General features: G+C 37.1%; 1 protein-coding gene across 8 annotated transcripts in view; it reads right to left on the bottom strand.

The window, feature by feature from the left end:
- Nucleotides 1–17,263, bottom strand: part of SULF1 (sulfatase 1) — a 132,315-nt gene that overhangs the window by 70,302 nt on the left and 44,750 nt on the right. For 5 of the 8 annotated variants that reach the window (XM_032180841.1, XM_032180842.1, XM_032180836.1 and 2 more), the window contains 2 exons: nt 1,036–1,197; nt 480–714 (listed from right to left, as the gene is read on the bottom strand). In XM_032180841.1, coding sequence (XP_032036732.1) covers nt 480–651 — 172 coding nt within the window. In that variant the 5' untranslated portion in view covers nt 652–714; nt 1,036–1,197. The other 3 variants (XM_032180838.1, XM_032180840.1, XM_032180839.1) reach the window with 3 other exon arrangements.

Here is a 17,263-nt window from a genome sequence, read left to right as displayed (position 1 = left end):
TAGAAATTAGCTCTATATTGCGAAATAAGACTGTTTTCTTGTGTGCATAAACAAGTCAGAAGGCATTCACACATGTGACAAGTATGTGAAGAACTTAAATACTCACCTATGCAGCACTGAGGGAAAGGCTAATCTCATAAGGCTTGCATTTTAAATGCTATGTAAAGTAACAAACTGAAAAAGAAGTTTTGATGCAAGTTTTTTACCTGTGTGTCCTTGCATGCATTATTAAATCTTTTTATGGTAGTGATTAAAGACTTTTATGATTAATTTTGATATGCATGCATTTCCTAAAGTCTGCAATTAAATCTGATAAATGCTATTAAATAATATTTTTTAACTTATTTTCCAAACTTGTTCCACATTCTGATACTGTTTCTGGACCACTGCCCTCTCTGAGTTTAAAGTACTTCTTGCCTTGCAGAAATTACTGAACGACACATGAGGAAATGAAGTAGCAAATAACATTTTTTTCTCACCTAGCTCCACATCTTGGTCATCTGTGAGTACAAGGATGATATTTGGTCTGATATTTTTTCTCTCCTGCTGCACACGTCCTCTGAACCTTGGGGACTTGACAGTGGAACAGTGACTTGTCAGCAGTTCAGTACTGAGCACTGCCAAGAGGAGTGCAAACAAGGAGGACTTCATAGTAGTTCCAGTATTTCAATGAAAAGAGCGATCCAGAAGTGCCTGAACTCTAGTTTTCAAGATCTGTAGGGAGGAAAAGAAATTCTGTTTAAGCAATAAATAAACTTTCAGTCACACAGGAAAAGGATGATACTTAGGGAAGTCAGACCTGACACATACCATTTGACATGACACAAGCCATATTGTTGAATAATAACTTTATTCTATCATTTTCTAAGAATAACCTTGCTCCTTCTGCAACTACGCTTTTTCAAATAATTTTTGCTTGAAGTCATGCCACTGCCTGCATTTTGTATAGGCTTGACTCCTGGTATACTCCTCACATTGCTCCTTCTCCTACACCCCACGCTTCTTTTTATGCAGCATGTTCCTTACAGTCAGTACCTGGGCGCAGTAAAAAATTGCTGGGATGCAGACGTGTTCAGAACATCTGTAGGAGGAGCCCCATAAGAAGGAGAAAGCTGAAGGCTTGTCAGTCAAAGACCTCAGTGCTGTGACTGTGCTTCAAAGTCTCCAGAACTGTTCATTACAGCTTGTTTCTCTGTCCTGAAAAAGAAGAGTAGAAAAAAATTTGCATTCCCCCCAGCTCATCTACTTAATTTAATGCTATACCTATGCAGCAGTTAGGTGGCACTTTGGCTGCTAGAGATAAAGGACATATATATCATGTCATCAAATGCAGGTACTTTTCCAATATTTATAAGCAGCCTGAGATTCTGCAAATAAGAGTTAATTCCAGTGTATGGCACCTGGCAAACGATAAAGCTATTTTAGCTTAACTCACCTGCATGAGCAAGTAAACCCCTACAAAGCAGAGAGGAGAGCATGGCTGTCATTTGCAATCTGCATTGGATCACTACATGAAAAGTCATCTTCCCACTGACAAGAAAGCTCATATTAAGTGACAGCCCAGATGATCTTACCCAGCATTGTGAAAGAGCGTAACTGTCCCTCAATCAATCAATGATGGACCCGAGTGCCTCATCCATAATGCACAGTACCCCTGGCACAGCCTTGTCCTCAATACTCGGTTTCCAGACTCAACTCAGTGCGTTATCAGAACCCCCTCTCTGTGCCTGTCAGTCAAACAGCCTTGCTTTTGTAAGACCTGATGCAAGCACAGAGGCTTGCCTTCGCTGCAGCAGATTTAAACCCGTGACTGAAAATGACTGATTGGCCTGGGGAGGAATGGGCAGCCACTTACACTTGAACATTTTTTGCATTACTGAGTGAAGCACTGTAAAACCGTCCTGTTACACAAGGGAAGGGAGGGAATACCTGGGGGCAAAAAGGAAAGGGGTGGAAAAGAAACCACAGAGTCATGCCTGCTCCCTCCAGGGTACTGACTGGCCACATACATTATTTTGGGACTATGGATAAAACGCGGTGACTTCGGTCCCTAAAGAAATAAAACAAAGCACAAAACCACCCAAGCCCAAGAACATTCAAGAAGTCTGCTTATGGGAAAAGCTGCATAGGAATTGTTTTGGACATTATATAATTAGGCTGGAGCATGATTCATAAGATTTGTGCTCCCATACCTGAGATTTCAAATTTAGATATGTGACATTAACTACAAACATACAAATAAGCACAAAAATGGTGTAATGAAAGCACAACACACACACACACAAAGTCCCTGTCACTCACCTAAAAATATGTTACATGGAAGGTGCTCTAAATATCAGGGGAAGAAGCCATAGGAGAGGGAGGGGAAGGGACTTGTGCTGGACTGCTAGAAAAAGGATCGTGTTCTTGTTTTCATATGCACCTTTTATTTTAAGCTTCACAAGCTAAACAGTTTCATGCTCCTCACTCTGGCAGGCTGTAATTACACCAGAGGAGTGTGAATGTCTTTAAAAGGAAAATCCAAGTGTCTGCTGCAGAGAAATCCTGTCTTTCATTGTCCCTGCCCCACCAAACATTGCAGTCTCTGACTAGCATTACAGCACTGCAAAGCCAATACAGGGGCTGGGCGTTTAAAGTTAAATGCCATTTAGGTGATTACACAACACTCAGATAAGCAGACTGGAAGTCTGTAATTAGTCCAGACTGACTTTTAAAAATAATTCAATTTCCATGTATTTGTTTTAAGCCACATAGAAGCTGACAAAAACACCAAAGAATAGCATTACTGAAGAAATAAGCATTCTTCTGACAGACACCAGACACCACATGCTCTTGGTGCAAAGGAGAAATACAATTTCTCTAAATGTCTGATCTTTAAATAGCAAAACTTTGACTCACCTCACAAAGAACGAAAGGATACGTGAAGTGAGACTCAATGTTTAGTTTCTTACATCAGTTCTACTGTACAGCAAACTTTTTCAGACAATGTTGACCCAGAAAGTGCAGTCATCCTGACTGCACTGAGCAAACATTGGCACTAACATGTTTGAATAATCCCCCACAGTATGAAACTGAAAGTTCCTGACAATTACACCTCAGTGCTAATAAAATTTATACTAATCCAGACTAACATTAGTAAGTGTTCTTCATTCTAACCTCTTTGGGCTTTTAAAAAAGTCCTTTTTGCTTTAGATTATTTCAGCAAGTTATAGCCACCTTAGACAATTCTTTTCTGGGTAAAAGAAATGAAGGGTTTCTTTTCCAGCTATCTATTTTTTCCCCTTGATGGATAAAGTAAAATATCAAGAAATGTATAAAACTAATTAACAAAGTCTCATTGAATGGTTCCTGCACAAGAACACAGTAATGCCATTTTTCATTACACATAACAATTTCATATTTTCATACGACAAATCTTTATTCTGAAGTGATCTTTGAGAACTTGTCCTCGTACAGCCTGTTTCCCAGTTCTTGAAGGAAATGAAATAAAGAAAACTGTCAAAATGCAGCCTTGATAATGGAAGACAAGGCTGTTTGTGTTGGATACTGTCTGGTATTCTACAAGTGCCCCTACAGACACTGTAATTTGTCTTGGGAAATAGGCAAAAATAGGAGAAATTCTAAAAGGGACCTTTTCAGATCCATATGAGGATGTAAACTTAAAAATTTCTGTGCAGTGTTCAGAAATCAAGACTGTAATATGAAATGATTTTTTTTTTCTCTAAGAGCATTTACAAGAAGAAAATATATATGTGTTATTTGATAAATTTAAAATATATTTTGCCTCGAGAATATACCTATGACAACTGAAACACTGTCAGTAAATAAACAAAACTGGAGTATTATGAAATCCAGGAGACTATTTTACCTCATTTGGATGTACTTTTTATTTTACAGTCATTCTTATTTTTTTTAATGGAATTACAAATTCATAGTTTGTACTCACCTTTCATGGGATAAAATCTGAAAACTTGGTTCTTCAGTTGGCTCTATGCTGCTAGTATTATAACAGGCAGTTCAAGGACTCGTTGGCATGGAGAATTAATTACCCGTGAAACTTGAATTACATTGGCAGGGCACTGCAAAGAAGGGCTACAGTGCCACTTTTTGTCATGTGGAATAAAAACTAGAAGGACTTGATTTCTAGGTCTCTTAACAGAATGTCTTTTGGTGACCAGAAGGAAAAGTGAAAGATAAAATAATATCTTTTGAAACTACCTGTTTTACATTCATTTTCGCCAAGAAATGATTAAGATTATTAACATAATGTAAGCATTGCTGCATTGGCAGAAAGGGATTAATTTGGAACACAACAAAAGACAGCTACTTTTCAGAAAAGAATGTTTTCCTTTTGCATATCCACATTGTTTTGACATCTGCATTTTTTACTGTGCTCACCCAAAGCACCTTTTTTGTGTCTGGCCAATAAAAATTTGTCCAATATAATACATTTTTTTTATGAAAAAAGGCCACTGAATGTTCATAACTGTATTTCTCAGTTACAAGCTTTAAAGATGTGTGGACTTCTTCTTATTTAATATATTTCATACTTGCTTAGGGAATCTAGCTTACGTGAACAGATTTCTTCCTTGGTTATAAATCTGAAGTTAAGTGTGGGGATAGTGAGTAAGGCTACTGGACATATGTTTGTCCCCAAGACAAACAAAAAAAGAACTATGTAATGCTCCAGATCAGTAATGCACAACCAAGTGTTAACAAAGGGTTGACAACTTTGTCTTCTCTACACCACATTACTCCAGTTTTCTTATGAGCATGAAGGGCATGAACATCATCCAAAGTCATAGTTAAAACCCTTCCTTAGAAACAAGAAGGGATCTACTCTGGCCAATGAAAGAATTACTAATAAAATAATAATAATAATAATAATAATAATAATAATAATAATAATAATAATAATAATAATAATAATAATAAAAAATAATGAAGGAGAAGGAGAAGGAGAAGGAGAAGGAGAAGGAGAAGGAGAAGGAGAAGGAGAAGGAGAAGGAGAAGGAGAAGGAGAAGGAGGAGAAAAGAATAAAGTGGACTGTGACTGTGGATCTTGAGAAACAGAATTCACATTTTGGTTCCCTTGATATTAGCAATAAATATGCCCAGCAAATTGAGAATGTAAGATACAACAGGGATCCCAAATGAAGAAACTCCAGTTGCAGTGGTCATTTTATGGTTAAAGGTTTTGCTCTTCATTACTGTCCAGTATCCTATTGATTATTTCTTTGTACTTCCACTTCCCTGCCTCCAAAAATTGGCTTAACTAAGATATATTCCACTAATGATTATTTTGATACTTAGGAAATTTTTGAGATTTGCAGACAAGTGTTAGGAACTTGCACAAAAATTATCAAAAGTATGGAAAGGAAGCAGAAAGCCTTATCACTGAAAGTGATAAGTTGTTTCATGTCCTTTATGCAATAGGCTACCTTGGATAATTTCTTCCTACATGTTCCTCTGATAACTAAATCAACAAAAATCCTCAAACAAACAAAACCCTAAACATTAGTTACCACAAGAATACATGTATAAGCATTATTTCCTGATCCTAAACAGAGGAACACTGTCATCCTATATATATTATATATGACCAGCTGATTTGACAGTTTTATATTTTATGAACATTTTTGATAGAAATACGTCCCCAGTGTTCTCTGTTTCTTTAAAATCAAATTCTCAGTAAGAAAAGTAGAAGGGAAAAACACATCAAGAATTCTGAATATCCATAGAAAACAGAGTGGGGAATTTGCTGTTGACAGTGTTTTATAATTTCCAATATGAACTTGGAGGTTGGTCACATTTGTGGGCACCTGGTCAGCTGGTCAGTCAGCCTAGAGGGCCAGACACTGCTGTCATCATGTTAACTGGAGATGGCTTCACCCACCAGTGCTCCCCACAAAGTTCAGGATTAGTGGTTTATTCCCACCACTTGTCATTCTTTGCTTTGAAGTGAGACGTGTCCCTCTAGAAATCTTACTGTACTCAAGAACATTTTGCATACATGGAAAGTCTAAGGCTAAAGGGAGCAAACTTTTTTTTTTTTTTTTTTTTTTTTTTTTTTTTTTTTTTTTTTCTCAACCACACATGTTCAGCTTCTGTGAATCTTTGATGTTTATGTCAAAGAGTGGATGGACTTCTCAGAGTCTCACAGTCTGAATAATAACAGGTGTGCAGTTAAAGACCCATCCAAATTACAAAATTAGTAATTTCATGACAATTGTGCAGACAGATTGAAATTACATAAGAAAAGGCCAGGGAGGCGACATGTTCATCTGCACCAGAGCAACCTAGCAGTTCAGAAGTCTTAAATCTCTTTTTAAATCATATGGCCTTGATGACTAGCTGGTTGTAACACTCCACAACAACAATAAGGATAACAACTCTCAATTTCAGTAATACAGTGAAGCACTTAAGTGGTAAAAGCTGTTGACAGATGACTGTTTTCTGTTCGGTAACATTAATGCTTTTCTCACATCTTATGCTTCTATCTTATATTTGAAAGGAAAACACTGCAATCTCAGGCTACCAGGCAGAACAGCGTAAATCTGCAGGGCAGTTTCCTGTGGGAATATCAAGCCTGCAGCCATGGGAAACACATTTACTGTACAGCAGAAGTCAGGAAAAAAGCAAGATCTACCATTTTTTCTTAAAGGTTAATCCCCTAATCTTAGCTGTAAAGTATAGGATTTACAATGAACACAAAGAATGCAGTTCCTATCTAGGTCTAATCTAATCATTATCTATTGGATTTCCAACACACTTTGCTAATCAATCAGTTATCTACTCAACTTCCAAACATAATATGTGTATTATAATGATGTATCATCAGTATCATCTAGCCACAGGCTAGATTAATTTAAAGTAACTATAATTTAAAGTAATTGCAGGCAGGGAGAATCATAACCTTATATTAAGTTTTTGCATTGTAATTTCAAAAACACAGACAGGAAAGGAAAAAGCCTGCAGTGACTTGAAAGTATAATGCACACTTTCTAACCTACTTTTATAACTTTGTACAGGTTAAGGGATATTCTTGGTAGGAGAAAGTTTCCAACACTTCACATGTCAGGGTAAAACAGCAAACTTCAATAACATTTTAAAAATACATAGCTGTAGTTAATGTACATATTTAATTTAATACATTAACTATCTTTGATAAAAGGAAAATATGTATTTATGTTAATGTTTTTAATATAGTTAAACAAAAGATTAAAGTAAATAAAAATATTTTTATATTAGCTTCAAATCTGTGAAATGGTTTTGAAAGAAAATTCTGACATATTTTTCATCAAGAAGAAAGTCTTCTGTTAATTTACAAGCTTCTAGCAATATACAGTTTCTTAAATTTATTTCTCACCATCTGATTTACTTTGTTTTAGTATTTCATATTTCAACACAGCCAAGAAGTGCACTTGTCATACAAAAGAGGCTGGTATAATTGAGCCAGATGACGTGCCCCACAAGTAAAATCAGCCATTCATGAAAGCTGGTCACCAGAGGCCATTTCAAACAATGCACATTTCAAAGTAATCTAAAGTAATCCCTTTTCTCTGTTGATTTGGTTTCCAGGCAGTCTTAAGCACATGTGTGCAGCAAACAGGAGGCTTATTAAAACCTGATGTTATATTGGAAGTTATAATGCCATTGCCTTGTGATTGAATTCTGTGTCTGTGAATCTTCAAAGAGATGGGGGAAAAAAATCAATTAAATTTATATGCTTATTAAACATGAGTGTCATGATACGTGCAGTTTATTAGCACTTGCTAAATAATTGAGACCAAGAAAGATAATTAGATGTGCAGTAGGCTCCAAGCAGGCTACTGATATCTTTTTTTTTTTTTTTTTTAATCTTTAAATAAGTGGCTTTCCAGCTACCAGGTAGTATAATTGCTAAAAGACTCCAAGCATTTTTTAAATATAAAGAGTAACCTTTGTGTAGGAAGGAATTTAAGGTAATTTTAAAATTCCTTTTATAAACCGCATATCTTTGCTATATCCCTGCTCAGTTCAACAGTGTGGAGCATTATGAAAACATACTGTACAATAACATTCTGATGATTCAGTGATCCAGTAAGTAGTCTTGAGTTGGGAGATCATATCACAGAGGTGAACAACAGCAACACAGTTTGCACATTTCTTTAAGTTCCTCTAAGTCCACAGAAGTTAGAAACCATGCAAAAGCACAGCTTTTCATGTCTCCTTTAGATAAAGAATGCTTGAAATTTTAAAAACTTGCTTCTTAGATACTTTCACATTCCCTCAAAGATCCACAGCACTGTTTGAAAGAGGGAGTTTTCTTTTGTCTTTGGTAAACAGTTTGCTTTCCTAAATAAAATGTACATGATTAACCTGAATATGAACGGGTCATCTGTAGCACAGAGTATCTATGCATATATAAGAAGACAGAGAATACGCCAATTTCCTTACCATAACTTACAGAACTCCATTATCATATGGGCAGGTTAAGGTAGGTTTTGCCTTCCTGTGGGTGTTGAGGAAGGTGGAGAAGTGATGTTGAGGTGTATGACCAGGGTCTGGGTCCTGGAGGAAACCGATTCTATTGCACTGCTGCTCTGGCTGCTCTCCTTGCTGACTAAATAGGGGAAGCCGCAGGAGTTCACAGGAACCAGGTTCAGGACTGAAGCATGAAGAAATAGCTGTGTGAAGCTATATAAGCTATGCATTTAAACAGATAGGAGCACCTGTACTCCTAGGTAAGGACCTCAGATGTACTTAACACATAAACTTGGACTTTTCACGAATACTGTGGGAATTTAGGTAGCTGCCATCCACTGGCTAAGCAAGAGAACTGGGCAGTTCCTGCAAGTGCTTTTTAAAAACTTACTCCAGTGCAGAAAATGAACTTATTTGTAACATCGGTACTTTGTATGTTTACATGCAAAATCTGTGTACTTATATACACATTCGTACACTACAGACTGCATATGGTATCTGTTGACTTTCTCTTGCACTTCCAGGTCTGGTTGCAAAGCCTAATAAATTTTAGTTTTGGGATCAGTCCCATTATATTCAAATAAGTTTTATTCTCAATAAATTATAAGTACTAAATTCTGTGGATCGAGTACTGAGTACCACCCTTTAAGTGAGACCTTCCTTAGTATGTTTCTTCTCTTTGTTAAGGATCTTTTCCAGTCCTGAGACAGTGCAAATTTTACTTTCACTGATTTATGTGTAAAAACACCTTGACAGAGCAGGAAGTGTGTTTTTAAATAGTTCCTCCCTCACAAACCTATACGATAGAAAAAAACAGCCTAGTAATAACAGTAAACAGATAGTCAGACCAAGCAAAACAATCTGCTACAAAAAGCAAATGCTTCATATCCTTTTCTATACAGACCAGTCAGAGAGGAAGTTGCACTGACTTGAGGCACTACTGAGAAGAACATCACCCATGCATCTATTTTATTAGACATTAATAGACATTAAAAAAAAATTCTTTACTTGGATGGTGGTGAGGCAGTGCATAGGTTGCCCAGAGAAGCTGTGGATGCCCCATCCCTGGAGGTGTTCAAGGTCAGGCCGGATGGGGCTTTGAGCAACCTGGTCTGGTGGAAGGTGTCCCTGCCCATGCAAGGTGTGTTGGAATTATATGATCTTTAAGGTCCTTTCCAGCCCAAACTATTTTGTGATTCTGTGTGATTCTGTGATTATTGTTAATCACCTTTGTGGTCAGCAGGCCCTCAACATTCTCCAAGCTGGGCTACCTATAGAGCACATGGTAGAACAATGGCCCAGGAATGTGAGTTTTTGTGTCTGCTATCACAGCAATTCTTCCAGTCCTTTTTGCTTCTTGTAACCTCACTGTCCCACAGCCCACACTCAAACACACACCTGTATGGGGGATCCCTGGAGTGACCAGCAGCTGACCCACCACTAGGAACATCAGGAAGTCATCTCCATGTGGCTTCACTCCCATGCCAGGAGCATTCCAGTAGTCACATCTTACCAGGTGAAAAAAAAAAATTTGCACTGGAATGACAGCAAATATGAGCAAGGAAGAAAATGGATCGATTTTAGTGTCAAGATTTTCAAAGCAGGCATCCAAGTCCTTACTTAGACCTTGGTACATGTCCTGCTGTGCAAAATAAATACATCTGCCTCATTGAACAGGACTGCTGACCTTAAAGCAGCCTCTAGTGGGTTCTCCAGTAAATCCCTGGCACAGGGATGCTTTAAGATCTTTACTGAATATTTCAAAATAAGCTAACTACCACTGGTACATGAGAGAAGACCAAAATATATTAAGTATCTGGATACTGAATTTAATCTGAATCTCGGTATTGCTGTTAAAAAAGCCTGAAAGAAGAGCCACATATGCCTGATCCAGGACAGAATATATCATATACAGCTTATCTGCTGGAGGAATACCAATTCACTCAGTCTGAATCTTGGATATCTGTTCTCAAAGAGCTATTTGAAAATAATCTTCAGTCTGAGATCTAAGAGACTCAAGAATGACTTGTTGAAATTATTCTGTGAATAACTTTATGTCAGAAAGCATTTTGAAAAGGTAGCACATATAAATGCACTTTCATTTTCCAAGTGAAAATGCCTGTGGAAAGACTTCCTTCATCTTTCAAGTGCACATACAGGTACTTTCAATTTCATAGTTCTGGGTTCTGTAGATCAGAGAGCAGTTTTAAAGCATGGAAGCTGAGGCTAAATACATTCAAGCACACGTATTTTTATTTCCAATGCACTTATTAAGAAAAGTTCCTGTTTAGCAGTGAAGACACGTGATTTTATATAATATTTATAGATGTTATACATATATCTTAAATCTTTATAGATAAAAATTTTGTACATCTGCTCATGAGCCAAGATTCTGCTAAGATGCCTGACACAGCACAGACTGAATTATTTTCTCCAGGAGTGATGGAGCAAGCAGACAACCTTATGCCCCAGCATCTGACTGTGCACTATGCACAGTAAGGGAAGACAGGAATGGAAATTGATAATCATTAGGTAGAAGCTTCTGAATAATACAGAATGGAAAGGACCAAGATATATCAGAAATCACTCTCAGGTAATGGAGAAGAGATAGAAAGGCAAAGGACAGAATGATAGTGCTTTTCTACATTTTGCTTAGGAAGGAATTTGGGAAGTATCTTAGTTTACAGTGATTGTTGGGAAACTATCAATGCTTGCTTTACTGAACTTTTTTTTTTTTTTTTTTTTCCCTAAATGTAGATGAGATGTTCTTATATAAAAAGTGACTCATAAACTGCATTTCTCTCTCACATCAATGACCTGATTCAGGAACGCTTAGACCAGCAGAATCCACTTCTTTGTCCTTATTGAGCTCAGCTGTGAGGTCAGACAAGGCTGCTCAGGGCTTTACCAACTCAAGTCATAAAAACCCCCAAGGATGACCACTGCCAAAACACTCCGAGGCCCTGTTCCACAGCTTGGCTGTCCTGAGGGTGATTTTTTCTGTATACCCAGTCCAAACTTCTTTCCTTTCAGTTTATATCTGTTGCCTCTTGTCCTCCTGCCATGTGTGACTACCAAGGACTGGGCTCTGTCTTCTCAATGACTACCCTGTAGGTGCTGGGGGCTGCTGTTAGGCCCACTGATGTTGTCTCTGCTACATTCTGAACAACCCAGCTCCAAAAACGACTGCACACAGGGCAAGTGCTCCGGCCCACAACTATCTTGATGGCTCTCTGTAGAGTGCAACTCCAGTTTACCGATGTCTTTCCTGTACTGGGGGTCCAGAATTCAACATTTAACAAGTGCTGAGTCAAATACATATTAATGTGAATTTAAGGAGGTATTGTTGTTACAGAGAAGTGAGCTAAACTAAGTGAAACAAAAAAATTCACAAAACCTTTCCTTGCAATATGAATGAATCACTGAAGATTTTCAAATACTTAGATTGACTGAAAAAATTACTTTTCTATTTCTATTTCTGAACTTTTTATGTTTTTATTGGGACCAAGAATGAAGAGTGCCATAGAAAATTCTGCTTTTGCCATAGTAACAGGCTTACTGAAACCCAGAAGGCAGCAATATACTAGTAAGCTGTTTTCTGAAGGACAGTGTCACCACAGCAAGTCAAAGAATTCATCATATCACTGAATAACATTCATGTCTCTCATTACACACAATTCTAAGAGCCTTCCTACCAACTTCCCATTGCACTTATATCATCAATGTACACAGCTTTAAAGAAATATCTGCCATTTTCCCTTGCATTGAAAAGTCTGAAAAGTTAAAGGCTAAGTTTTGCTCCTTTAGTCATGGGAGTTAGCTAAGATTTCGGGCTTTATCCAAAATCCTTTGAACTGAGGAGAAGTCTTCCAATTATTTTAGTGGTCATTTCTTCTACAGAAATGAAATCTGATTTTAGACATTTTTGGTTTTGTTTGTTTTGTTTTGTTAATAAAACGTAGTGATTAAAGTAGTCAATATTTGGAAAAGAAGTACAACTTATTTTGTACAACTTTACGAAAGGAGAAAGTTGAAATCCCCTCTGTCCCAGGCTCCATGTAAATGTAAAGAGCACAGCTGGAATGAAACAAATGATCTGACCAGTTTCTGATGAGCTGGGTGGTGTAAATGTTTCACACTAACCACACTGCACACTCATAATATAGGAGCTAATTCATCTCCCATGAATACATTCCTGTGTATGTTGTCCTTTAAAATAAACAAGCAAAAATGAGTAATTTATCAGGAGTTAAATGAATGTTTTTCCAGTGGGACCCTTTCTATCCCATATGGCTGATTTAAAAGTCTAAATCTAGGCAGCTTAAATGCTACAAATTCTGTCTCACTAGGTGAAACTGTTACTGCTTCAAAATATGGAATTTCAAATCTTTAGCACTGTCAACAAGTTCCAGTTGTTTCTGAAAATATCATTCAGGTTGGTTACTAGTTTCTAAAAAGACTCTAAAACTCTAAACATGGTGTGGTAAAAAGTGTGTAATGATAACTTTCCAAAGCTTTATTTACAATGCCATTGCATTTGCAAAATTTACAGATTTAATATTAAGAATTTTGATAGGTCTATAACCACAACAAAGCAGTTTTACAAGAAAAGTCTCCTGGAAGAGAAGAATAATCATAACCAGTCCTTCATGTAACACTTCTACAAATGTTTTTTATTTCTTAATAATTTAGAATATATCAAACAAACAAACAAACAGATTATTCTTGAAGACATCATGATGATCTATTAACACCACAGTGACTAACGTATCCCCCCGAGTTTTTCTCTACTAGGAATAAAGTTATTAATTTACATTTGTTCCCACAGACTCTTCCACTTAGTAAGGGCTACTTATGCAGGCAGCTCTGATCATAAGCTCTTAATAACAGATATGCTTTGAGACACAGGTTTAATAAACTAACACAGCCTCCAGTTAAGTTCCCTCCAAAATTAAGGGTGCTTTGTATGGTTTATAGTGAAAAGCAAGCAATATCTTTTGGGCAGAATATTCAGAAAAACTCTACATGAAAGTTGTGGTATAATTCTCCCTGTTTTCTGCCTGTATTTGTGGTAGAAGAATTCAACTCTGCACATCAACATATAAAAAACTTCTGTATTGAAAATGCCCTATTACTTGAATGTAGTCTCCTGACACTGTAGTCTCCTGACACAGTATCTGGAAACTGTAACTTACTCCTGAGGAAAAGAATGAATACCATTTGAAAACAAAACAAAACCAAACAAAAACAAAACCAAGCACAACACTTTATTGTGGTGCTGTTAAACAGACAGCAGTGCAAGACTTCTAAGCTACGGAAGGGAGGATATGCTGAAAATGCAACATCTTCCTATATCTGTTCTGTATTTTATTCAATTTTGTAATGTGATTTAATAAAATTCCTAACTCTCCTTAGCATCTCCTTTAAAAGCTCAGTGCTTTCAAGCAGATGATATGCCCTAAATCCACTCCCCAGGCCTGCAGGATGGAGATGACAGCACCCATATAGCACATACTGTAATCTACCCCTTTACCGCCTGCTCATGTTTCTCCACCTTCTTATTTTTCCACTTTACTGAAAGCTTCCAGAAACTCACCTCTTCTCTGGCTGGTAAAGTACCTTTAGATTATAGACATGGTAAAATTTGAACAAAAATATACCAAACGTCGCAGGCCATAACAAGAGAGAAAGGATCTGAAATGAAAAATCATTATGCTAACAGATCATATGACACCAGATTATGTTTCCATTATCTCCCACATTTAAAACCCTGTTAACCTCTGGTCAGAGGCATTTATATTAACAGTGCAACTATTTGTAAGATCCTTCCACATTTCTTTGCATGATTTTCTCTCCTATAGGTCTTTAACTATAATATTGAGTTACATATTAGGCTTCTCATGGAATAGAGCTGGGAAACAGATACAGCAAAATGTCAACACTGGCATGTGTTTCCTATGGTCTCTAATGTAATTTTTATGTATCTGCAAATGAAATCCGCCCGTGTTTCAAGTAACACCTATAACCACATTTGCAGGGCATGGTGCAGGCTGGTGGCTCTCTGTGGGCCATGGCTAAGATCTGTGGTTGGGCCTGGCTGGGAAGGCCTTCCATGGCCAGGAAGGGCAGGGCTATGGGGACCTGGACACCAGCTCTTCTGTGGCCTTGCTGGGGCCCAGGGCTGACATCTCTGAGGACAGAAATGGGGTTCTGGGCCCAGGACTGGGTTGGGCAGCCTCTGGCTGTGCAGAGCTTTATGGCCATGATACCATGATGACAGCATCAGTTGTAAATGAGATGATGCTCAGTACTCACATGAAAAAACATTTATCCATCTGAATGAGAATGAAACACATTATCTATAAATGCAGAAAAGGTGTCCTAAAAGTTGTAATGGGTAAGTACATTTCACTAGGAAATTGTTTGTTATAAATCAAGTGGATTGGTTAGTATATGAGAAAGGGTGTAAATGAAAAGAAACAGAAATTGCAAAACAGTAGACTGGAGCATGTCACAAGTCATTGCCTATAACACTATGATAAAAAGGTGTGTATGTATTATAAATTATGCTATTTTCTATGGTTTCGTATTCTGTTCAGCAATCTATATAAAATATAAATCAAACATAACAGTCAAACGATACAGGCTTTAGTTTACAGGTAAGGACACAGTGGGACAGCAATCTTAAGAAGCAAATAACCATCACCAAACAGCAAAGAGCTTTTGCTAATATATTTTCTTTTTAGTGTGAAATTGCTTAAAACCAAGGCAACTGAGTGACTGAGTGTGAATCATATGCATCTTGTAGACAGTGTGATAAATGTCACAAGTTAGCATCTAATACCTGTTTAAGGCTTATTGCTGAAAAGCTGCTCCTTATGCCATATGTTTGTGAAATATCCCATTGAATCAGACTTCCAGACAAATTTTGACTGTGCCATTTTTAAACGATGTGTTCGATATAATACTTTCAGTATTTCCACATGTTCTACTACATAACATCTTGCATCTAAGTTCCTCAATTCTCTGTGCAAACAATTAGCTAATTATAGATCTCTGGTGTCAACTAAATAGGATTGAAGCTAAAACAAAGATCATCTTGACTATTCTTTTTACTTATACCCAGACATGAGGCTCAGATGGAAAACCTTAACTTTTCAATCTGCAAATGAATTTCAATAGAATTTTATGTTGTGAAAAGAAAAACAAACAATCCACTGGAAGGGTTTTAATTGTTTAAAAAAAAAAAAAAAAAAAAAAAAAGCTGAAAAGCTGAAAGCTGAACTGTCACCTTCTGGCCAGCTCTACATTTAATGAAAGACAGTGCAAATCATAGATCCTGACAATATTAAATGACAACAGTCATATGTACAAGGCCTCACATAAAACCCTATTGTATTGCTACAGAGGTTGGTATGCCAAGAAGTACTTCCCAAAACTAACACCATTCTGCAGTTTATTATGGATGATGACATGTCAAGCTAGGCTGAACCATAAGCCTGGAACCTTAATGATCATCCAGGTAAGCCTTCTCAAAGATTTATTTCCGTATGTTTCCACTCATCAACCTTGCACCTGAGCTATACCTGTCATACACTTAATTTCTCTCTTTACTGGCAGACTGATCACAACCTATTCAGAATTTATTAAGAGAAATGGCCTACAAATATGGCCTGCAAATGGCCTACAGTGCCATATTTAGGTCTACGTTGAAAATAAAACTATGGTTTCACTTACCAAAACCTTTCTATACTGTAGCAATATGACAGACATTCTGCATTTCTTCAATAATATGTGGTACATGTTAAGGGGTTAAGTGAGGGAATGGCTAAGATTTACTGATGTTTCCTTATTTACTAACACAAGATTTCCAGGTTGGTTCATGTAACAGTATTCATCCGTTTTATGGTTCTTTGCCAGTTACATACCCACTGGCATTTGAAAGATCTAACAGTAGTCACCATCTGTTGATGTTTCAGTCCATTATTGGCACAAGCCAGAAACAGGTAAGATGTCCTCCCTCCAGTATTACTAGAATTGTTTATGAATCTGACAATACCAACTGGTCTTTGAACCTAGTTTATTCTCAAGCATCCTTCCACTGCCCTAAGAGCAGAAAGGGAGCTTACAACGGCTGTCAGCATGGAGGCAAAGTTTCTTAGCTGAAAGGAAGCCAAATTACAGAGGTGAGAAAGCTGGAAAAAATATTCTAGTGAAAAAAGATTGTTGTGTTGTTTTCCCAAATCTTTTCTATACATGCAGCATACTGAAACTTCAGTAAAAGGAAACTTTCATGATCTAGTAAGCAATGTTTTCTCTACTTCCACAGACAGCTATCACTACTACTGTCAGCTATGCTCAGAATGAACTATCTCCTTATTATTGTTAGGAATTGTTCTGTATTTGCAATAACCACTGGCTATAACTATCATACTCATATAATTAATTGGCTTTTTAGGAAAGGAAGTTGACAGTTGAAGACACAATACAAATAATAATAATAAGCATGCAGCCTCCTTTATATACAAAAGTTTCCTGAATTTCGTAATTTTTCTCTGACGCAGAGTGATTATGCATTTAGTGAAAATTTCCTGCTTTTTCCCTTCCTTCAAGAAAATCATGTAATATAAACACAGCAAAGCTGTTGGCTCTAAGGAATTAAGTAAGTGATCACCCTGTGGAGGGTCTCTCAGTTTGTGAATACTTTTAATAAGGCAATAAGTAGGAGTATCCTCAACATGTAATTGCTTACTCCTCATCTCAGCAGGTTTTTCTTTACTTAATCATCAACAAAATG

The sequence above is a fragment of the Aythya fuligula genome, chromosome 2 (assembly GCF_009819795.1).
Source record: "Aythya fuligula isolate bAytFul2 chromosome 2, bAytFul2.pri, whole genome shotgun sequence".
NCBI classification, from domain to species: Eukaryota; Metazoa; Chordata; class Aves; order Anseriformes; family Anatidae; genus Aythya; species Aythya fuligula.
This window is presented reverse-complemented; position numbering and strand designations above follow the sequence as displayed.